The 24,969-nt window shown below is 43.6% G+C and overlaps 1 protein-coding gene across 2 annotated transcripts; it reads left to right on the top strand.

Moving 5' to 3' along the window:
- The first annotated feature begins 989 nt into the window (after positions 1 to 989).
- On the top strand, positions 990 to 24,333 carry LOC148534707 (E3 ubiquitin-protein ligase TRIM39-like). 2 transcript variants are annotated; one of them, XM_088465954.1, is made up of 7 exons: positions 990 to 1,197; positions 3,689 to 4,110; positions 15,068 to 15,163; positions 16,033 to 16,248; positions 19,036 to 19,058; positions 19,868 to 19,956; positions 20,027 to 24,333. In XM_088465954.1, the coding sequence occupies exons 1-7, from the start codon at positions 1,044 to 1,046 to the stop codon at positions 20,545 to 20,547; spliced, it is 1,521 nt and encodes a 506-aa protein (XP_088322080.1). In that variant the 5' UTR covers positions 990 to 1,043; the 3' UTR covers positions 20,548 to 24,333. The 2 variants fall into 2 exon arrangements, with proteins under 2 accessions (XP_088322080.1, XP_088322079.1); XM_088465953.1 differs by having other exon boundaries at positions 991 to 1,197; positions 16,018 to 16,248.
- The last annotated feature ends 636 nt before the right edge of the window (positions 24,334 to 24,969 follow it).

Below are 24,969 nucleotides of genomic sequence, written 5' to 3'. Positions count from 1 at the left end.
CTGGTCAGCCAATTAGCAGCAGCACATAGGACAGTCCCACCCACCAGCCACTGCTCTCGGTGAATACTGGTTGGCTCTTGGCTGCTGGGGTGTCTGGCTGCTGCTTCTTTTGGTAAGCAGCAGTGAGCTGTGGGTTAGGTCTAGACTATACAAGGCTGATGGACCTGTGATGTCACACCCACGTGACCTGGCCTGAAAGGGGGAGGGGCGGGGATGCTAACGGGGGACCAAAAGTGTCCCCTCGTGGGCTCGCTGAGCTCGCCACAAATATTTATTCCCCCTCTGTGCCCTAGTGGATGGTAACGCAGGAGCGGTCCAGCCTCCTGCAGTGGTCACGTGGTGGAATACGTCACAGAGGTCCTTTAGCCACATAGGAAATAGCAGCAACCGTGAGGGTTGTCATTAAAGTTTTATTAGTTAATGCATCACGATTTATTTCTTCAATAACAAGTTTGATTTACCACAAAACATGCTTTACTTTTAAAAATGCACACATCCCTATCGTTTTTGCACCATTTGTGTGTGTGTATATATATATATATATACTGTTTGCCTCCATGAAGATAGGCATAGTATAAGAAGTATTTTAAATGTTTATTAGTCTATTATAGTACGGAGTTTGCATAAAAAAACAACAACATCGGTTTCAGAGAACCAATGTTTGTTTCTAAATGATGTTTTGTATCCAATGTTTGCTTTCTTTTCCCATCCCTACCTCGCAGCCTCAGGAGCAGGAATCATTATCATTCGATGTAGGCAAACATCGAAAAGTCGCCATCGAATGACAAAAACACTACCATCAAATAAAAATATCGATGGTTTGAAATCATCGCATTTCATGTCATCAGAGTCATTTCGATGTCCATTCCTACTCGGGCAGTGGACGCTTTTCCATGTGATATTTTTATTGTAGATGCCTACAGTCCACCACAACAACACCTGGGGGCAGCACAGACTGATCACCTGAGTCACACTGTGTGCTAAGCTGTAATTCAACGGGCCAATCACACCTCTTCTCTCAAGTTCTGCAGCGCAGGACAGATATGAGAGCTACACCGCTATTGTATTGTTTGAAGATAGTGGTTAGGGTTGGGACGTTAGTTACGTTGGTGCATGGCCGCCGGATCTACTTCTCCTGCTGCTGCCGTAGATCGTGTCCAGCTGCCAGCAGTGACGGCGGCTTGTTAAACAGCGGAGGTAGGTACGGGATGGAGGATGTGCTCGCCCATGGCATCCTCCTAGAGAGCAGGTCATGTCTGCCCATATCACTTTATAGGACACGACTGCTCACACTGCCACCTTTCTTCCCTTCTTTGGAATGATCCAAAAGCATACCTCTCCTGATAAATACACACACACAATAAATACAACACACGTGCTGAAAAGTGCCATTATCGAGCTTGTTGCACAAACTGTTCTTATGCACATCAGTCTTGCATAAACTGTGGCTCCCTAGTGGTTGTGGCACTACATGTCTCAGTATACCTTGGCAGGAAATAATAAAGGCCTGTTATTCAGCCAGTACCCAGAGGCCTCAGCTCCACAGTTTATTAAAGCGCAGGGCTATTGAATCCTATGCCATTCATTTTAGTAGGATATCCAGAAGTAGTGTACACAATGTAACATAAAGGGGCCTATCCATTACCCAACTTTGGCCCGTTTTCAATTTGGGGCCGTATTCAATTTGAGGCGAAAAGCTGTTTTCGTGTGCCAATGACGTAATTTTCGCCTGTTTTGATTTTACTCCGCATTCAATTTGGAAGACTTTTCGCCTAGGCGGAGAGTCAATGCAATGTAATAGGCGGAAAAGTTTTGCCTATGAATAGCAGGTGGAAAAAAGTGCAGAATTGAGGTGCAACGTTGCGGGAACAAAGTTAAAAACTAGCGAACTTGACTCTGGGGGGGTCCCCTAGTCTGCCCCAGGTGTTTTGTTTTTTTTCATTGCAGGGGCTTGCGGCACGTGGATTTTTCACGTTTTTTTCAACTTAACTTTAAAATATGCTGACCCCCATTTTCAAGTACCCCAAATTTGCTGGGATAAGTTATTTTCTGCAAAAAAACCTCCTGAATACTATTCTGCACCACTTATACAAAAACGCTATTTAGCAGCTATTGAGCCCATTTATAAACACCAAATACCTTCAGCAAGCTAAATCGGGGGGTACCATAGGGAACCCCCATGTCAGAGCATCTTTTGGGGGTGTCAGGCTGATGCCCCCAAATCTGACAATACTTTCCGCTTGTTTCAATTTCGCCGGGTCCCGTTTTCGCGTACTTTAAAAAATAATATGGGGTAAAGCAGGCACGCGCGCAATACTTTTCCTCCTACAAAACACGCGATGTAAGCGAAAAGTCCGGGAGGTGAAAAAGTATCGCGGCTCAGCTCAAATTGAATACGTGCCTTTGTGAACAATCCGGCCAAAACCAGGAGGTTTTGGTCGCATTGTTCACAAAGTCGGGTAATAGATAGACGGCAAGGACCAGGACCAGGGTTGCGTGTGCATGCTGGATCCTTGCTGTCCCCGACTGTCTACTGAACATGCCCATCAACCTGAGAGGTCGGGCTCCTTCACTGAATGACGTTCAGTGCGGGCACCGCACCCTGGTGACCTGAAAGTCTGAACGCTGGACGTTCAGACTTTCATATCGTGTAGTGGATTCCCCCCCTCCCTTTAGACTCTCCTAGCTGCTATCAATACTGTACACAAGTTTGAGCACTTATTCTATGGGTGGGTTCAGTGATGGGCTGTAAATCAGCCCTGGCAGCCACCCTGTGCGGTGCATGCTCGCTTGCAAAAGGGGTGTGGTTAAGTTTCATGGGGGTGTGAGACTGGGACGGAGGTTCACCTTCCAGCAGAACAATGATCCGAAGCATACTGCTAAAGCAACACTCAAGTGGTTTAAGAGGAAACATTTAAATGTGTTGGAATGGCCTAGTCAAACCCAGATCTCAATCCAATTGAGAATCTGTGGTTAGACTTGAAGATTGCTGTTCACAGTGAATGCAGAGCTATCACAATGCTAACTCATGCGCACTGCGGTCCAAGGGCAGTACGCATCATCAGACAATCTGCGTCCACTGTTGCATTTGCGATACATAAGGAATCAGGCCCTCTATCAATAAGTTACAAATAAATTGTGGTGTATCTTGCCCCTTCTTTTACGTGGCAAAATACCTTAACAAAAGTTTTTTGATGGGTTACACTTTACTTTGTTGTTTCTACAGAATGCACCTTTTGTGCTTTAGATTGGTTTTGTGTCAATTGATGATAATTGATGTCACATGATTTTTTTAAGTGTTTTCACAATGAAATGTGCGGTCAGTGGGGGGTGATTAAATAGTTTTTTTTATAGCCACGATTTTAATGGGTGCTAAATGTAGCAATCCAATTGTTTTTGGGCACTTGTTAATTGTCGTGCCCAATTAGACCGGATTTAGCCACGTAAAACTGCTAAACCCTTGTGGCGCCGGCTGTCATGCCCAAATTAAGTAACAATTGAATTGCTCTGTTGGGCACCCATCACTGACAGCCGCCGGCGCAAACAATTGAATTCCCCCCACCCAGTGAACTTCAACATACCTAAATGAAGTTCACCTTCTATAGACTGTTTATTTAAAAGGTTTGTCATATTTTCTACTTTCTGATTTCACTTTTTAGTGTAAATAACAAATGTTTCTTTCCCTCAGTAATGGCTACGGCAGTCAGCAATCCTGTTAAAGAGTTAGAGGATGAAGTGACCTGTCCGATTTGCCTTGATAGCTTCAAAGACCCAGTCTCTATAGAGTGTGGGCACAGCTTTTGCCGAGCATGCATCTCACAAACATGGAGAGGGATCCACAGCAATTTCTGTTGCCCTCAGTGTCGGAAGATATCTAAATGGAAGTATTTTAGACCCAACCGTCTGGTGGAGAATGTAGTGGAAATTTCGAACCGTTTGCTTGCCGCAAATGGAAACAAAGAACATGGGAAACGGTGTAAAAAGCACCAAGAGCTGTTGAAACTTTATTGCCAAGTTGATGCAGAAGAAATCTGTGTAATATGCCGAGAGTCAGTGTACCACCGGACTCATGCGGTAATACCGGTAGAAGAATCGACAATACACTTTAAGGTAAAGTATGATAAAGGCAAAATAAAATGTATAAGCTTTTACTACACAGACACTTTATTAACCGATTGCAGTGAGTCCTCATTTAAAAAAAAATAATTGTACTAATACAGTATATAACACTTTTATTAAATGGCGGTGCTTTTTATGACATCACCATAAAACTATTACATAACTAAGAGGAGAGATTTATAATCCCAATATGTCACAGACTGGAACTCATGACTTCAAAAACATTTACTCCTGCAGGTTTAGAAAAAAAATATATATATAGTGCACTTTATATTGCATTGAGTGTAATCTCTTTTATGTCTGGAGTGCCACCTGTGGGACTTTATATTTCAGTCAAGTTTGGCTGTGGAGGGCACCCGGCACAGTTTAATTATTCAGCGTTGAGTGCCGGATCGTGTATTCGTGTGTGTGTATATAATATAATACAGGTTGAGTCTCCCATATCCAAAATGCTTGGGACCAGGGGTATTTTGGATAACGGAATATTCTGTATTTTGGAATATTTGCATATCATAAGGAAATATCTTGGGAATGGGAACCAAGTATACACACATAATGTAATTTACTTCTTACTCACCACTAGGGCACCTAACACTTGGCTGCTTATGCTCTGTTGCTTATCTGGGTGATATGGTCACTAATGTAGCAATATATATTATCCATGTCCTGTATTGTATTGTTCTGTAAGTCACTTGTATACAATTTGTTTTTGTACTTTGTAAGGCGCTGGAACACTTGTGGCGCCATATAAATAAATGCTAATAATAATAATAATGTTTATGTGTTATATACACCTTATACACACAGCCTGCAGGTCATTTTATTTTTAATAATTTTGTGGCTCAAGCAAAGTTTGTGTACAGAAATTAAATTCCTTTATGTATCATATACACATTATACACACAGCCTGAAGGTAATTTTATACAATATTTTTAATAATTTGTGCCTTAGACAAAGTTTGTGTACATTGAACCATCAAAAATCAAAGGTTTCATTATCTCAGTCATGACAAAATAATTCCGTATTATATATATATATATATATATTTTACACATTTTGTGGAGGGGCACTCACGGTATATGCAAAAATGCCGGAGTGCCATCCATAGAAAATATATATTGCAGGGACCCCTCCAAATGAAGGGGTCAGGCAGCACTCGGCGGACTTAAAAAAAACAGTGATTTATTCCAAGAGTAATCAACGTTTCAAGACCTCATGGGTATTTTCATCAGGATGTATATATTACACATGCACACACAGTGCCTTGGAAAAGTATTCACACCCTTTGGCTTTTTACCTTTTTTGTTACATTACAACCTGTAATTTATTTTTTATCTGAATTTTATGTGATGGATCTGCTCAAAATAGTCTAATTTGGTGAAGTGAAATGAGAAAAATATTTATAAAGAAGAATCTTTATAAATAAAATTCTGAAAATTGGCATATGCATATGTAATCACCCCCTTTGCTATGAAGCCCCTCAAAAGTTCTGGTGCAACCAATTACCTTCAGAAGTCACATAATTAGTGAAATGAAGTCCATCTGTGTGAAATCTAAGTGTCACATGATCTGTCAGTATATAAACACACCTTTTCTGATAGGCCCCAGAGGCTGCAACACCACTAAGCAAGAGGCATCACACAATGAAGACCAAGGAGCTCTCCAAACAAGTCAGGGACAAAGTTGTTGAGAAGTACAATTCTGGGTTGGGTTATAAAATAAATTTAAAAAAAAATATCCAAATCTCTGATGATTCCCCGGAGCACCATGAAATCCATCATCATCAAATGGAAAGAACATGGTACCACAACAAACCTACCAAGAGAGGGCCACCCACCAAAACTCACAGACCAGGCAAGGAGGGCATTAATCAGAGAGGCAGCACAGAGACCAAAGGTAACCCTGAAGGAGCTGCAGAGTTCCACAGCAGAGAATGGTGAATCTGTGCATGTGACCACAATAAGCCGTACACTCCATAGAGCTGGGCTTTATGGAAGAGTGGCCAGGAAAAAGCCATTACTTAGTGATTAAGAAAAAAAAAAAAAAGACAAGATTTTACAACTCTCCAAATGTATGGAGGAAGGTGCTCTGGTCAGATGAGACTAAAATTTATTTATTTTTTGGCCACCAAGGAAAACTCTGTCTGGTGCAAACCAAACACATCCAATCACCCCAAGAACAACATCCCCACAGTGAAACTTGGTGGTGGCAGCATCATGCTGTGGGGATGTTTTTCAGCAGCAGGGACTGGGAAACTGATTTGAGTCAAGGGAAAGATGTATGGTGCTAAATACAGGGATATTCCTAAGCAAAACCTGTTTCAGTCTGCTTGTGATTTGAGACTGGGACGGAGGTTCACCTTCCAGCAGGACAATGACCCTAAGCATACTGCTAAAGCAACACTTGAGTGGTTTAAGGGGAAACATTTAAATGTGTTGGAATGGCCTAGTCAAACCCAGATCTCAATCCAATTGAGAATCTGTGGTTAGACTTGAAGATTGCTGTTCACAGGCGGAAACCATCCAACATGAAGGAGCTGGAGCAGTTTTGCCCTGAGGAATGGGCACAAATCCCAGGGGCAAGATGTGGCAAGCCCATAGAGACTTATCCAAAGTGACTTGTAGCTGTAATTGCTGCAAAAGGTGGCTCGACAAAGTACTGACTTAGTGTTCCCTCTAGCTCCGGCGGCAGGCAGGGCGCCGGAGCTAGAGAGGGCAATGTTGTGCGCGCGCGCGTCCGAAAAGGGGGCGTGTCTATAAGACGCGTCCCCTTTTCGTCATACTTGGGGGCGTGCCCGGCGCTTACGGACATGCCGGGCAGCCCCCAAGCGCTGCACAAAGGGAGAATAGACGCCGGGCGCATGCGCCCGGCGTCTATTCTCCGGCGGTGACCGGGTCACCGCATGTTTGTCCACCCGCGGGACACTGCGTCCCGCGGGTGAGAACGGCTCCCGCAGGCTGTTAGGGCAGGGCGCTTTTTGCCCTCCTCCTGGAGGACAGGGTGCTTTTTGCCCTCCAGAAGGAGGGCAGGGCGCCGCGCCCCGCTAAAACACCCTAGCGGGAACGCTACTGACTAGTTATGAACGCTGAAGTTTTCTGTTATGTTGTCCAAAATGTTGTTTGAGTCACAATATTAAAAAAAACCACAACTTCACAGTTGTAGGCATGTTCTGTGAATGAAATGATGCACACCTTCAAACAATCCATTTTAATTCCAGGTTGTGAGGCAACAAAACATGAAAAATGCAAAGGGGGGGTGAATATTATTGCAAGGCACTGTGTATAATCTATATCCATACACACTGATTTATTCCGCTAATCACTTTGTTTTAAGAAAACCCTTTTAATCTACAGATACGCTTGTTATAAGTGTACTTCTGGTACGTGTGAACACACACGCAGCAGGAACGGCACTCAGGGTCTCAAAGATTTGAATACAACACAGTGTCTGATCAAGGTTTCAATGTATTACACAATTCAATCATTTATAAAGATGTATTTATAAATATACTACACTACTGAGCGCCTGTTTCATCTCCACCATCTTCTACAGATAATACATTATTAATAAATATAGAAAAAAAATAAGTATTGAACACATCAACATTTTTCTCAGTAAATATATTTGTAATGGGGCTATTGTAATAACATTTTCACCAAATATCAGCAACAACCCATGCAATCCACACATGCAAAGAAATCAAACCATAGATGTTCATAAAATAAGTTGTGTGATAATGTCAAATGACACAAGGAAAAAGTATTGGACACACTTACTGAAATGTATTCAATACTTCGTACAAAAGCCTTTGTTGGTAATGACAGCTTCAAGACTCCTCCTGTATGGAGAAACTAGTTGCGTGCATTGCTCAGGTGTGATTTTAGGGTACAGTCGGGATGCCGATGGTCTAAATACCGACCGTCGGCATCCCAACTGTTTAATCCCGGCAAGTGTCTAATGACCAGCGTCGATATCCCGACGCCGGTCATTAGACCTACGCTCCAAGCCCGACACCCGGCTTACCGATCGAAGGTAGGCCGGGCGCGGACACCCGCGGGGGAAAGGGGGCGACAGGGTTAGGTTACGTGCTCCTGGGGGGGATTTAGGATTAGGCTAGGGGAAGGGAGGGTTGGGGTTAGGCACCCCCGGGGGGAGGTTAGGGTTAGGTACCCCCCCGGGAGACTTAAGGTTAGGCGGCGGGGAAGGGAGGGGTTAGGTTTAGGCACTTGAGAGGGGGGATTAGGGTTAGGCACTTGGGGGGAGGTTAGGGTTAAGCAACCCAAACGGAGGGTTAGCGGGAGGAATTAGATTAGTTTTACTTACCTGAAGGACGATCAGGATTTCCTCCTGTGTCGGGCTGCCGCTGTCAGGATTAGAACCGCCGGCCATGTGGTAAATTGTATGTATTCCGTAATTTTGGCCAATTCTTCTGCACAAACAGTCTTCAAATCTTGAAGGTTCCGTGGGCCTCTTGTATCAACTCTGATCTTTAGTTCTTTCCATAAATTTTCATTCGGATTCAAGTCAGGTGATTGGCTGGGCCATTCTAGCAGCTTTATTTTCTTTCTCTTAAACCAATTTAGTGTCCTTGGCTGTGTGTTTGGGATCATTGTCTTGCTGAAATGTCCATCCACGTTTCATCTTCAGCATCCTGGTAGATGGCAGCAGATTTTTATCAAGATTGTCTAAGGACAGTTTTCCTTTCATCGTTCCTTCAATCATATGAAGTATGCGAGTACCGTATGCTGAAAACAGCCCCACACCATGATGTTCCCACCGCCAAACTTCACTGTTGTTATGGTGTTTTTGTTATGTGCAGTACTATTTCTCCTCCAAACATGGTGTGTATTATGGCATCCAAAGAGTTATATTTTGGTCTCATCTGAACAGACTATATTCTCCCTGTATTTCACAGGCTTGTCCAAATGTTGTGCAGCAAACTTTAAAAGAGCTTCAACATGCTTTTTCTTCAGCAATGGAGTCTTGCGTGGTGAGCGTGCATACAGGCCATGGCGGTTGAGTGCATTACTTAGTGTTTTCTTTGAAACGATTGTTCCTGCTAATTCCAGGTCTTTCTGAAGTTCTCCACAAGTGGTCCTTGGCTCTTGGACAACTCTTCTGATAATTATTTTCACTCCTCTGTCAGAAATCTTGCGAGGAGCACCTGGTCGTGGCCGGTTTATGGAGAAATTATGTTCTTTCCACTTCCGGAATATGGCCCCAACAGTGCTTACTGGAATATTCAGATGTTTAGAAATCCTTCTGTAACCAATGCCATCAGCATGTTTTGCAACAATAAGGTTGCGGAGGTCTTGAGAGAGCTCTTTGGTTTTACCCATGATGAGATGTTTCTTGTGTGAAACCTTTTTATAGGCCATCAGTTGGGACTGAATTAGCTTATATTAATTTGCACTGACAAGGGGCAGGATTGCTTTCTAATTACTGATTTCAGCTGGTGTCTTGGCTTTCCTTTTTGCACCTCCCTTTCTTCATGTGTTCAATACTTTTTCCCTCTGGCATTACACATTATTACACATAACTTAATTTATGGACATCTATGGTTTGATTTCTGTGCATGTGTGGACTGCATGGCTTGTTGCTGACATTTGCTGAAAATTTAATTACAATAGCCCCATTACAAATATATTTACTGTACTATTGATGTGTTCAATACTTATTTTACCCGCTGTATATAGCCCCAAGTTCCGTCACTCCATATACAGTACAGCAGCTTTGGTGATTTTTTAAAGGAACACGTGTAGATATCAGCAAACAGGACGGCACTCAAATTCCACAGCAGCATAAGAAAGCATATTTAGCGATATCTGCAGACTAATAAAGTATGGAACAGGAGGTAGAGGTCATTTGGACTTTTTTTTTTTTTTTTATATATATATATTTTTATTCATTTTCAATATCTTAAACCAAGTAGGTTGCAAAAGCATTATTGCATTACAGTATTTTTTATTTTTTTTTGTAATATAGGGTATCATTATAAAATTATCCAGATAGGATCTAGTCACCTTAATATAAGCACATAATTATATTTTAACATTCAAAGAACCCCACAACAGGAGAAAAAAAAAAAAAATTGGAAGCTGGTCTCCCTTATGACTATTGCCTTCCCTCGGCATAGTTCCGTATTTAGGGTTTGAAAACCATTTTTTCTTGTCCTCTGTTGAGATTGGGTGGTTCTCCGTACAAGTTTTAAGTTCCAGCCGTCACTTGTTTCGGCCTCGTACTTAGCACCAGGATCTTGTCCTTCTGGTTCTTCCGCCTTCGGCAAATTTCCGGATCTGCAATGCTAGGGCTCTGCCAGTGGTGCTGAGCTCTGCAGTTTTCCTGGGATATGTCTTCCTTGGTACGCCGCACTGTTCTTTGCGACATGCATGAACATGGTTGGCCGGCTACTCAGTAGACCCTTGCGCGTTGGATCAACCCAGTCATCACTCATGCCTCTTCTGGTGCAGGGTGACCGACACCAGACTGGCTGTCAACGCCTTCCGCTATGGCGGTGGCGATCTTGTGGGGGTTTCAGCAGCACAGGTCCCCGTCGTGCGGCTATCTGGTCCCCTGTCCCCACGTTCGCTCTTTTTTTCTTACGTTTCGGGTTTCTTGCCTCCGGTGGCACCGACTATATGGGCGTATCTCCGGTCATGTAGCCTGACCGTTCCCTGCCCTAAGGGTGGCTTTTGAATGTCCCATAGTCCAGTGTTACCCAGCCTTGCTGCAAGAGAAAATAGGATTTTTGGTCAACTTACCGTTGAATCCTTTTCTCTTAAGCAGGCTGGGGAACACTGCGATCCCTCCCTCACGCTCAGTCGTGCGAGGTGTTTCGTTCTTGACCGGTCTTTTCCCTACTGGTTTGTGTAGTTGTTCTAAACCAGTGGTTCTTAAATTCTGTCCTCAGGACCCCACACAGGTCACCCAGCAGGTGCACAGGTGTATTCATTACTCACTGACACATTTTAAAAGATCCACAGGTGAAGCTAGTTATTTAACTTGTGATTCTGTGGGGAGACCTGGAAAACATTCTTCGTTTGGGGTCCTGAGGACCGAGTCTGAGAACCTGTGCTCTAAACCGTTTCACGGGGTTCCTTCTACTCCTCTCCGGACTCTTTTAAAGAAGTACTGGAATTGTGGGATTGCGGGGGGGAGGAGCATAGGTTTTAAAGCTACAGTTTAATTTAAGTGCCAGCCCCAACCTACAATCCCATGGTCCAGTGTTCCCCAGCCTGCTTAAGAAAAAAGTTTTCAACGGTAAGTTGACCAAAAATCCCATTACTGCAGTTTTCTATGTAGCCTCAGTGAGAAGACCAGGGTGCAGTTAACAGTGGATATAACAAGCCTACACTCCCTTAATAAAATTGCAGGTGAAGTTGTAATTGTTGTAAAGTCTGAAATCAAGATTAATCCTATCAGATATATTTCCACCGTTACTTGGGACCTTGGAACCAACAAAATGCAGGGGTTGGGTGCGTCTACAATCACTATGTCGACATGGCTCGTAAAGCAGCATATTTAAAGTTAAAATGCCCGCACAGTTAAAATTCTTTAATTAAGTGTTGGGTGTTTGGTGTCCCAGCGCCGGCTGGCTTTATCGTGTCACCATAGTGACTGTAGACTTCCTTACTGCAACCCACATGACTGTGCATTCTTTTATAATGCAGCTGTAGCCATATTCAGAGTTATCCAATCGCATTAAAAATCCTATTCCAGGATAACTAGCTACACCTGGCAGCAATGAAATTGGTTGTGATTAAGCCCAAATAAGATCAGATGTTCCTGTATGTTTTCCTGATTCTATCCTATGAGATCGCCAGGGTCCGCCGACTCCACCATAAACGTAAAAAAAAAATAAAAAAAAAAATTGTGGTCTTGTCGGTGAAAAATACTAATCATACTAATGACAAAAAGAGTATAAAAGACTTTCAAAGGTATGACAACAAAAGGGTAACCCAGCAGGGAGATTTCAAATATCAGAATGTCACTCCAGGACTTCCGGTGGGCGGAGCATCGTGTATGGCCGCTTTTTACCAGAGCTCCTCCAACTTATTTGAAATCCTGGTCCATCTGTCCTCTCACACAGCCTCTGTTTGTGATACTTTCACAAGAAACTGATAAGGAAGACTAGAGGCTGTTGCTGGACTCTTTATTTTTGGAGGAGCTGCTATATTCCCCGGAACCCAGTCTTTACTTCTAAGGCGTTTATGCGTGTTTGGCGTGAAACTATGCTGTGACTTGTTTCCCCTACTCGTCACAAGCCAAGATACCTCTTGCTCTCCCTCAATAACTGCCCGGTAGCTTTCTTCGCTGGCTGCTTCCCAGTTTGGCCCCGTTGCCAGTGTGGTACCTCCTACCTCTTGGATGAAGTCTGGCTTGCTGTGCGGTGTGGTGCTGGGGGGACGCTGTCAGTGGAGGAGGCACTGTGTACTTCTTCCCCTGTGCCTGCTGCTGCAACGCTAGTGGGAAGATCTGACTGCATCTGCTGCTTTGTGCTCCCTCTGTGACTTCCTGGCTGGTTATTGCTGTGATCTTTACTGACACCGCTGGATCATACTCCGTGGACAGTGACCCTCTTATTCATTTGGCACCATCTTGTCACTGCTGCTGACTTCCTGAGAACTTATCTTCAATGCGCCTCCTAGATGGTGGATTCAACTTCTGTGTCTATCCAGCTTCTGCACTCTCGGCAGCATCTAACTCTGAGTCTTTCAGGTAATCTGTGCACTGCTGCTGCCTGCTGAAACTCTATTGGATGTCCCTCTGTGAAGCTGTGACCCAGCCGTTTGTGCCTGCCTGATTCTACACCTATCTATTGGATTTATATTCTCAGGTATATCTGTGTATATATTTCTGATTTGCTTCAGATCAGTTTTCTAGTATTGCTGTGATTGCATATTACAAATACGCCATCTAGTGGTGAATTATATTCAATGCAACTTACTGGTTAAACTTTTATTACATTGTCATTGATATATTCAAACCTACCATCTTTTATGGTTACTGTTTATGGTTTCAGTTGACCTGGGTTATAACTGTACCTTACTGCTCATGTAATATTGCATTTGTACTGTTTTGTATTATCTGTGTTACTTGGTCTGTACCTTTATTTGGTTATGGATTCCTTGCCCAAATTTCCCATTATAAACATGCCACAACTGACAGATTTTGTATCTCAGCTCTGTAACAGGCTGGATGTTATCTGGGTTTCACTCCAAGCAGTGATGTCACGATTAAGCTCTGTCGCACCACCTGTCTCCGACTTACAGCAGAAGTTAGAGGATGGTACCGCCTTTACTGATAAATATTGCTCAGTCTCATTCTTTGGTTAATCTTTTCCCACCCACTGATCTGGTTGACCTGAGTAATTATGATGCTCGTTCTAACCATGAAATCCCTGGTGTGCCTGGGGGAATCGGGAAATCTGAGCTGCCTGATTTGTTTAATGAATTATCTCTCCCTTACATTTCCATCTTTGGCTATACACATGTGCTTCTTGGTGATGGAGTACTCCTGGGGCTCCCCAAATTTAGGTTGGGTTTCCCAATGTTTCTGGCTACCCAGAGCTCTACTTGCCTAATTTCCTTGGATGCTCCCAGGTTGGTTTCAAGCATTCCCATTCCTTACTTAAATCACCCCTTTTTATTCCCTAGAAATGGTATGGGTTGATGCATATATTTATTTAACTTTTGCCTAGTCCACCTCCCACTGGATGCTTTATTGTTGCCTAAGATAATTTATTCGACTTCATGCTGGCTGCATTTAAACCACGATTAATGTCTTACTCCTCAAATATTTGTTTACTTGCCACTATCTGCAACTAACATTTTATTTCTCAAAATTCATCGCATGTACAAAATGTATCTAACATACTGTTAAATGTTTTAAAATTGATGGCATTTGTCATTTTGACCACATTTGTGTTATTTCTGCTTTCCTTGTTTCTACTTCCCATGACTTCTCTTATCCAATTATTATGTTATTTAGTTTTGCATATATAGAAAATTGAGAAAGTTTCTTGTTCTGCTATTATCCTTTGTTATATACCGTATCTATCTGGATGTACCACTTTTTCTCCTTAATTATTTTTTGGGATAACGTGTTTTTTGTGTGTATGTTACACAACCATGATGTATATCTCTCTCTGTTTGTACATCTGTAGGAACTTTCTTGCAATAAAAACATTTTGGAAAAAAAAAAAAAAATGTCACTCCAAAGTTGATGACCACACAAGAAAAAGAGTCATTAAGGATCTACCAAGAGCCCTACAGGAACTGGATTCTTCATGCATGTGACAATCTTAGTGTTCCTGCTAGCTTGTTTTAGCGGGGTGTCACACCCTGCCCAATTTTGAAAAGGCAAAATGCGCCCTGCACTTTTAGCGGCACCCTGCTAAAACAGCATGCCTTGAGCCTTCCCCACCCATGGACCGCAGTGTCCCGTGGGTGGGAAAAGTGCGGTGAACGATCACCGCCAGAGGAGAGCTTGGGGGAAGCCTAGCACTTTTGCTGGGCACGCCCCCATGTGTGACCTGGCTGGCCATGCCCCCTTTTCGAGAGCACGCGCGCATAGGCTCCCTGCTTTCACCCCCAGCATCTTGCTCGCACTCTAGTGGGAACACAATCTCCTGTATTCTGCACATGTCTGGTCTATGGGGTAGAGTGGCAAGAAAAGCCATTTCTCACAAAAAAAAAAAAAACACATCAAAGGTTCTTTAAATTCTCCCCAAAAAATACATTAAATCCCATAAATACCTTGTCACATCTGTTCAGCTTGCCCAGTCGTTTATATAAACCATACTCCGTATAAAAGAACTGAAATGTATGTATGTGCACTCTGCTGTATGTATGTGCACACTGGTTTCTTTTTCATGTGTGCTGGTCTTTGTGAGCATTGTTTATATATCTTCTTTTTTTCTTTTCTTTTCTTTTTTTTTTCTCCAAAGGTTGAGATTAAAGATCGTCTGCAAGAATTAAGAAATAAGGTTGCGAATATTTTGCAAAGCAAAACTCAAGAGGAAGAGAAGTCTCGAAAACTTCAGGTGTTTATAAATAGACTTTGTCTGAAAGTGCATAACTATATAACAGATTAACTGTAGTGAGGCTACAGTGTAGGGCTAAACCTAAAAATATCAATTCCATTTACTGGGTAATGCCCACAGTGTTTATATAGGGGGCAGGAGTGTGCCTTATTCAAAGATGGCATAGAAATGTTTGTTACAGCGATGTGTGGCTACACACATGTCCCTTTATATTCTATCAGATCTGAGACACTAATGATTCATGTCCCCTTATATGCCACTCATGACCCTTCTTGTCTCTTTATATGCCATCAGAGTGTCCCTTCTTATGCCAGCCCAGTCTCCCCTCAAGTCATGCCATCAAAGCCCCAGCCACCTCACCTTGGCTTACTGTGTGTGTGTAATTGTGACTGTTCTGCCCGGTCCACATCCTGATGAACACACACAATTAAATCTGCCAGACAGCCACACTGCAGCCCAGCCTGCACATGTTCTGCTGACCACCACACACTGACTCAATCTGGGGCTGTCCCTGGATGTTCAGGAGTGCAGACACGTGAAGAGCAGAGGGCTGTAATGTCTGGAAATTACCGGTCCAGGATTGGCGAGCCTCCGGACAGATCCTCATGATTTCCAGACTGACCAAAGGAATCCTGGATGGGTGGTAACTGGGATCACCGGGTGACCCTGCTGGAGATATCTTCTGAAATGTTTGCCATTGTGAAAGCTCTTTAATAGTCTGGCACATTCACACTGTGATAGATGGAATGTTAAGTTTTTCTTGTCTTATTTTTTTTTCACCCTTGTCTCAGTATATATTGTAAGTCACTTTTAAGAGCATTGCTTATATATATTGATTTTGTTTTTTAACTCAGGATGAAATTTTGCAGGAAAAAAAAATGATTACAGCAGAGTTTGAAGCTCTGCGCCAGCAATTGGCTGACCAAGAAAAAAGCTTTATTCATCGTTTGGAACAGATGGAGAGAACAGTCGTACAGACGAGCAATAAAAGCATATACAGACTAACTGAGCAGCTTTCATCTCTCCAGAAAGTCATTATGGACCTTGAAAAAAATTGTGCTGATTTAAAAAGCCAAAATTCCCAGGTAAGAGTTAATGGTGTTCCCCTGATAAATCCATCCCTTTTCCTTTACTTGTTCTTCTGGCAACACAACTGAGTAGCAACTCCTTCATAAAGATTAGACAGAGACCTATTCTGAAAAATAGACAGAAATGCCATTCCCACGGTTTTGTCTCAGTTTTTCAGCTTTCCCAAGTGCTCATGTTATGTTTGTTGTTTTTGGAGATGCTCTTGCCAGAGCTTTTAGGTCTTTGGGACCTGGTTTTGATTCTTTGTACTGTGGGAATTCCTTTGTCTTTTTTTTCTTTGACTATGCAGGTGTGGATCATTTTGAAACTTCTCCATAGTTCCCCCAGGCAAGACAATTTCTGGTCTAGACCGAAGTACCACCTAATTTTCGTCCTGGCAGTGTGATAGATGCAGCATTCACAGATCTGAGGCCAGTCCGTCTTCTGCACTTGCATGTCACAGCCAAGTTGGACAGGATAGTGGTCTTCCTATGACTTGATGCAAGAGTAGTATGTTAGAATAAGATGGATTCCCATTAAAAATAATTAAGGCTATTTTGGAGAATCCCTCTTTGATTTGGTGTACTGATTATACGCCAGTAAAGTTCACTACTTCTTTCTCTACGTATGTTTGCATAGCATATTGGAAATGTACATGCCCCCAAAAAAACGGGTGTACACCTATGTCCAGGTGGGTTACAATTGGAGAGATGGAAAGGTGGATCGAAGGGTTCGGCAAATGCAGACTGAGGGCCTGATTCAGAGCTGAACGCTCTGACCAGAGCGCTCGCTCTGAATCAGGGCCGTCCCAGCTAAATTTGGAGCGGCCTCCTGGCCGCTCGCATAGCTGTGGGTGACCACCCACAGCTTATGCGAGCGGCCAAAAAGATGGTCGCGATGGTCAAAGACCATCGCGACCATCGGGCTTGCGACGAGACCCTGCGGTAAGGTCTCGCTTCCGCAAGCCCAGGAGTGATTTTGGCTCTGTCAGAGCCAAAATCACTCCCACTGACATCATTACTGATGTCAGTGGGGCCGGATTCCCATGGGATCGCCTCCGTCTGGCAGCAACGCCCCCGGCACGCCCACCAAAGGGGGCGTGCTGTCAATCAACATCGACATCATGCCCCCTTTGGTGCGAGACCCGGAGCGACTGCTACCCCGTCGCTAGCCGGGTCTCGCGCATGCGCACTACGGAGCTCCCTCCGTCATGCGCATGCGCAGTGGGGCAACATTGACCCGTTTGCGAGCGTCCTTTGCTCGCGAACGGGTCTGAATGACCCCCTGAGTACAGTAAGGGCATGTTCATGTAATTGGACTGAGGCAGACCTAACAAGAAGAACAGATATCCCTGGCAGCAGCTGTATTTCTTGCGGGTACCTGAGGGCTGCTGCAAAAACACATTTATAATGATGGTTGCCAGCATTAGCTACAGATGTTTCCATATTCACCTTGCCTCAAATCGCACCAAATAGCCATGGTAGGCGCACCAGAGAAAACGCGACTAAGCCATGTCATTCTTCCTGTCACTCACTATTTTTTACTGAATTTTTTAAAAATGTGTACAAAGTACATGTATCCTGTGCACCACTAGTGGATTTGCATGCAGTGGGACAAAGACGGTAATCTGCGTAAAAGGTAGGAGACCGAGGCATGTGTTCCAACACGCTGCACTGTGCAAATTTACACTGCCATGATTTGGGCAGAAGTACATTCTAAGCAACCAGTGCACTACTAGTGTTTACTCTAGCCCTCCCTAAAAGGGGTTGTGTCTTTAAGACGCGCTCCCTTTTCAGCACTTTTGGGGGGTGTCCGGCACTTGCGGACATGCTGGGCTGCCCCCAAGCTCTCCTCTCTCTGTGAAGAGATGCAGTGTGGGCGGCATCTATTCACCCTCGTGATCGCTGCATCGCTATTTTTGCCACCCGTGGGTGGGGACTGCACCCGCCACGTTCTAGTGGGGCACCGCCAAAAGGGCTTTTGAAATCGGGCAGCGTGTGGTGCCCCGCTAAAACAGTCTAGTAGGAATACTACACTATAATGCTGTTTTATGCTGATGTGGTGCGAAAAAAATGCTGAAGAGTGAAAATAAGCTATCCATGACAGTGTCCAAATCGTGACACATAGCGACAAGGACGCATCCATAGCTGCTTCTGATTTGCTTATTGCAAATTCACCTCTGAAGCTTAGAGTGCTTCCGTCATTGCTCATATATTTAATTAATAATAGATTTTGTGGCAGTAATTTAGCATTAAATGTTTGTTACACTCATTTATACACTACGAGAGAAGAAATATTATTGCTGTATTATAGTGTTTTTTTGTTTTTATTTTCAATATTCTTGAAATCATGTCTAGTAGAGAGTTTTTTGCTTTTAAAACAATGTTTAAAAAAAAAAACTGCTATTGAGTTAAATTAAAAACTCTTCTTCTTGTGCCTGGTTAGCATGTATGTGTATCTCATATACACATGACACAACTCTATTGTATATGCTATATGGTGCAGACAGACACAGCTTGAGTTACATCCATCTTAAGCATATGCAAGAAAATACAATCTCTTTTTTGACACATACAACTAACTTAGCATCAGCCCTTGTTTCTTTTGCATTTTACTTCCTCATTGTCCAAATGGGTATAGTCTTTTCTGTAAAGGTGAGAACAGGTGACACAGACATCAGCTTGTATATCTTTTGGGGTAAGAGATACAACGTGGGGGATTTTCTTAAGTAAGCCTTTGTTTGATTAATATACATTTTTTTCACTCCTTTTTTTTTTTTTTTTTTTGTCACTTGACCCAAACAGAAATTGACACCCGCTGTACACAGGTAAGATTTTCTATGTAATAGACTATCCCAAGTTGGTTTTCTTACAAGAAAAAATATTTTGAGGACAAATTTAGCTTTATTTATATGAAGTAATATATACCTAAGGGTTCAGAATTTAAATTTGATATGAAATATAGCTTTCAAATATTGAGTCTTCAAGACCTTCTGGTTTCCAAATATAACTAAGCTCTCTTTCATTTAACAAAGTAGTGTTGTTTTATGTAGTAACTAAACACCCTTATTTTCACTCTCCCTTTCTAGTACCTCTATTTTGCATTGACCACCGTCCAAATGCTATTCTATGGAAACACTTTCAGTTAAGCGTTTTACTATTAGTTTGACCCAGGTGATCCTAGAAAAAAGTTGCCCCTAGACCGAAATGCTAACTTATCAGAAGATTTATTCTTTTGCACTGATTCTGGTCAAAACAGCCCAGACCTTGGTAATCTTACCATATGCTAAAGGAGATCAGGGTTTTTTTTTCCAAATTTAAAAAAAATGCAAAATAGTTTGTATATTATACTATTACAAGTTACTTAAGTTGCATAAAGGTAATGAATCCACTAGCACAGGGGTTCTCAACTCCATCCCTCATGTTTTTACCAACAGACCTTGTTTTGAGAATTTCTGTCTGTGGAAGCAGGTGGGGTAATTACTGACCCAATGAAATAAACACCTGTGGTTTAAGAAATCCACAAAACATGACCTGTTGGGGGTAGTAGAGGACTGGAGGTCACAACCACTGCACTAGCATATAAAAGTGGCCCTGTTCAACGGGTACCATTATTATAGTTTTTTTTTCTTTTTAGGCATTCTCCTGAAGTTTCCTACTCTAAGCCCAGGCCACGCAGTCACCAAGAATACACTGCAGCATTCGACTCTTTCAAGGCATTCACAGGTGAGGACACTGCATGTCATGGTGGTTTGTTTGTTTTTTAATTTAAAATAAGTAACATTTCTGTTTCTAGTTCCAGTGACCTTGGACCTTAAAACTGCCAGTCCCCATCTTCTCATTACCTACAACAAAAAAAGCGTTCAGTACGATGACATTGCTGCCGATTTACCTCCATATCCTGAGAGATTTGATCCAAAGCCATGTGTTTTGGCAAGCACTGGATACCGATACGGGAAGCGTTATTGGGAAGTTGATGTGGGAGGCGGCATATATTGGACCATTGGTGTTGCCAGACAGTCTATACGTAGGAAAGGAACATTTAAAATTGAGCCCAATGGTGGAGTATGGGCAATCGGTTTACTTGGCATGTATACAGATAGATACTATGCCTTTACCAATCCAGACACCCTTTTGAATCCTCAGGAGCGGCCTGAAATTATTGGAATCTTCTTGAACTGTGATGAAGGCTATTTATCTTTTTACAATGCTGTGAATTTGGAGCACCTATTCACTTTCCATTCTGTAAAAATCTATGATAAGATGTTCCCCTTTTTTTGTGTAGGGGCTATAGGAACAGAGTTGAGACTTTTTTAATACTATGTTTAGATGTAGGTGTGGACAGTGTGCTCTTTCTGCTTTCATTGGCTCCTCTTTTCTCCTTCAACACAATCTCTCTCTCTGTGCTGCTTTCCGGTGGTGGAGAAGATCACTGGCGGTTTCTTTACAGTATTGCTAATGTTTCTGACCCCAACTCATTTCTGGGGAAAGTTTTCAATGATTTGTGGACCTTTTATGTCCTCCTAATGTCCTTATGTTTTAACACTAGCAGAATTGCACTGTAGTTTCTTTCATACTTCTTACTGGGTGCAATTCTGTCCCTTTTTCATTTTCTCTTGGCATATATACATAAGAAGTATTTGAAATGCTATAGAAATGACATTCTAAAATCAGTGATAGTTAAATGAGACATGTACTCACTTCCACAAGTTCTGCCCAGAGTATACTAAACCAGCCATGATATACTTATAGCCTGTGTGTGCAGCCTACCCATGCATAGCAATTTGGGGCGTGTTTGTCGGTGATTGGCAGAGCACAGAAGAATAGCCTCTCTCAGCACGCCTCCTGCAGCTCTTCATCAGAGGGTGCAGGAATTCCATTCTGGCACAATAAATAACAAATTGCACTGGTTTTTGCTATTGCACCAGATCCAAAGATTCTGTCCACTGCTACATACTACATCCCATTATGTATTTTTAGAGCTTTTTATAGTTTTAAATAGCATCTTATTTGAAATTGCTAGCAGATTCAGATTTTGAAAGCAAAACTAAATGTACAACTTAAAAAAAGTCCTGTATTTCATATATGATTTTATTGCTTCTTAGCCAATATTTTACCATTTATTTTAATTTTAACTATTCTAACACAAATTGCTGCTAGCTGCACAAAAATGGTTACTTTTATTGCTAAATAATTGCCTTCATAGTCTAAACTAAAGAAAATCTGATTGCTGCAACAGTTTTCTTTTTCTCTAATTCCATGTCATTGGTAAGTTTTCCCTACATTCCACTTCAACTATTAATCTAATGTGTAATGGTGCATACACACGATTTCTGACAGTATTAAAATGAATGAAAACTTCAAAATCTGACGGCAAACAGTCGATGTCAGAGATCGTTATCTGACATGTCGTCACCACGCTTGTGCACCAGATGCGCAGAGGGTTGGTTGATGGTGATAAGCGCATCTGCTACCTTATCTGCGCGAATGGAAGAAAGTTACAGCTTCTGAGTACCTTGTGGCATAATCCACAACAGTCAGAATGTACAGTTTTCCTGAGCTGCTGGGGATGGCTAGGGGCCCCACAATATCAACTGCAACCCTCTCAAAGTGCTCAGATATGATGGGAAGGGAAATCAGAGGAGCCTGTCCCACATCACCAGACTTCCCAACTACCTGGCACGTATGGCATGTGCGACAGTAATCGTCTGCCAGTAGAAATTATGTCTCAACCGAGCTCTGGTTTATCTTATCCCCAAATGTCCTGCTAGTGGGATCTCATGTGCTATTTTCAGGAGCCCAGTGCGGTAGATCTGAGGGATTACAAGCTGCCTTCCAGCATCCTCAGGTGGAGGCACACCCTGTGACCCCTTCTTCCCTATATAATAATCCATTTTCCACAAAAATTCTATGTGATTTACCCTCCAGACCTGCCTCACTGATTCTCCCCCTCACAGATTCCAAACTGGGGTCTGTCTGCTGTTCTGCTTTGGAAGCATGACTTATCAGATGATCAGGGTGAGACAAAATGTGATTTCTGTCCTCCAATAACCCAGACTCTGTGCTGACAGCTTCAACAGGAGAGGAGGGGGGTTGAGGGACATTAACATCTAGTGACACACACTCCCCAGGTGCAGGGGTTTATTCACAGTTACTCTGGGCTGCTGCTCTCCAGGCCATTACTGCTAATACAGGTATGGCATTGTTACCTACAGTATTCACTCCAACCCCTGATGATGGTACATTTGCAATATCATCTGTTAACAGTACATTACACAGTTTTTCATTAGGACACGCACACCCATTTCTGACTGACCAGACTCCGCCTTGTGGAACTGCAAAGGGTTATCTGCTAGAACATAACTTTGTACATCACTGATACAATCACATTTATTTGTACTCATGCTGGGTTGGTCAGCAGGGGTCACCTGGGGAAATGCAGGGTTAGATTGTACCTTTGCATCATTTACAACATCACTGTTATATATGTAGTGTGCGTTTTCCCCAAATCACACCTCAACAGTACTGTAGCAGGTAAATTGTCCAGCACCCCAACATCCCGGATACCTCTCCGAAATCCCCAGTCAAGATACACTCAAGCCATAGGCACCCCTTGGTGCACCCCACCCACTCCCCTCACAACAATAGTTTTACCTGGAATAATATCCTCGGGTCCCACTAGGGCTGGGTGGATGAGAGTTGGGTCTGAGCCAGAGTCTTAATAACCCAAGTGCAACTTGGTGTCCTACCTGGACCCCTTGTAGATTGTACCAGGAGCGTCCTTGGAGCCTTCCACACAGAGGATGGCTGACACCGCTTTCCCTGCTGGGACACTCACCGGAGAGGGTGGTGATTTTTTTCTTCTTGGGGCATTCGACACTGATGTGTCCCATCTCATTGCAAGTAAAACACATGCGGCCAGTTGCCAAAACAGGTTTCCCCCTCCCACCCCCCCCAAAAGGTGCAGCAACAGCTGGTTTGCAGGGGTGATCCTCTGGATCCTCTCTCTTTCCATGCCGCTTGTCCTGGCATCCCCAAGCTCTTCTTCACAAAAGAAGCCCGAGTGCTGGTGCACTTGTCTGTCAGGCTGGCAGCCTCCTGAGACGTTTTGGTATCCCGATCCAGGACCCACTCTTTGACCTCCGCTTGGCACAGGGCGAGGAACTGTTCCTGGAGAATGAGGTCTTTTAGTTGGCCAAAGTCCGTCATCTGTAATCCATGAACCCACTGATGCAACAGGGTTGACAATTGCACCAACAGTACTGCATAGGTATCAGAGGGACTGCGCTTTGAGTCTGAACTTTTGTCGGTAATCCTCAGGTGATGTTGAAATGCTGTAACAAGACTTTCTTAATTGCAGACTGTCACGACCAGGGTTTCTCCGCATGGTAGTCGACGGGTAATACCTGTGAGGACGCTATGGCGAGGGGCGCTGGTGCCTGGCGGGGAGCATTGGCTGTGCGTGGTTCCGTGTGAGCATACTGTCACTCTGGTCTGGTTAGGCCTGGTGGTGCTTCCGTTCTGGCATGGGCGCCGCCATCTTGTCTCCGGTCAGGTGACCTAGTTGTCCTATCCTGTTGTGTCACGTGCTCCTCTCTGACCAGTCACGGCTGAGCACTGGGGATTTAAGGGAGTTCAGAACTCCCTTGCATTGCCAGTGCAACTTGTTTCTCAGTGAGAGCTGAGAGAGTGAGTTCCTGTCTATTGGTTTCATTGCCTAAGCCTGCTTCACCTGACCTGCTCCAACCCTGCTGGATTCCCCTGCCTCCTCCAATTACCTTCCCTATTGCCTGAGCACCTGTGTCAGCTAGACCTACCCTGCACCCTCCATTTACCTTTTCCCCTGCCTCAGAACCTGAACCTGCTGTTTCCCTGCACCTTGCCTCCACTTACACCCAGCTGGACTTCGTTACCTCTGCCTGCATTTTCTTACAGCTCACCACACCTGCATACTGGACTGTTCCTGCCTGTCACTTTCTGGCCATTCTCCCATTTACCTCACTACAGTTATCAAGTGCACTTTAGTGCTATACCTGGACTATTTCTTTTGCCATTCCCATGTCTGTTAAGCCACTCATTAAAAGTTCCACATTTACCTTTAAATCTGCTTCAGTGTCTGCTCCTGATACCAGCCCGGGTCCACAACAAAACCAGAACCTCACACAGCATAATCGTGTTCCAGGTCCTGGGGAAGATCTGCAAATGCTTCCAGAGCTTTTCCTCTCAGCCCATGGGTTAAATAGCTTGCCCATTCCCTGGGGTCCAGTGCAAACTGACGGCAAGTTTTTTCAAACCCCCTTAGGAACGTATCAAGATCACCGTTCTCCAACACAGGGAATTGGACGTGGCGGGCTTTTTCCTACCCCAGTCACAGTTGGCGTTCTGGCCTTGGAGTCTGGCCAGCTCCAGCTGGAACTCTCGTTCGGCCTGGCGCTCTGCAACCTTTCGGTCTGCTCTATGCTTGGCCACCTCTCGGTCTGCCCTATGCTCCGCAGCTTCAACTTCCTGGTCCTCAGCGTACTGCAGCTTCCTGGTCAGCTCGGCATGCTGCAGCTCTCCTGTCCGCAGTAGCTTGGTAGTGCTGCACTAGCTGCAGAGTAGTGGCAGGGTCCACGTCCTTTATATGCCTGACAACAGTTTGAAGGTAACTCTTTAGTGCAGACTCACTTAACAAAGAAGAGGTGTCCAACCACCGCTGGGAATCTGTTGTAAGGTCCAGTACAGACTGAGCCTCTGCAC

The sequence above is a fragment of the Taudactylus pleione genome, unplaced genomic scaffold (genome assembly GCF_031769625.1).
Source record: "Taudactylus pleione unplaced genomic scaffold, aTauple2 ptg000065l, whole genome shotgun sequence".
Taxonomy (NCBI): Eukaryota; Metazoa; Chordata; class Amphibia; order Anura; family Myobatrachidae; genus Taudactylus; species Taudactylus pleione.
This window is presented reverse-complemented; position numbering and strand designations above follow the sequence as displayed.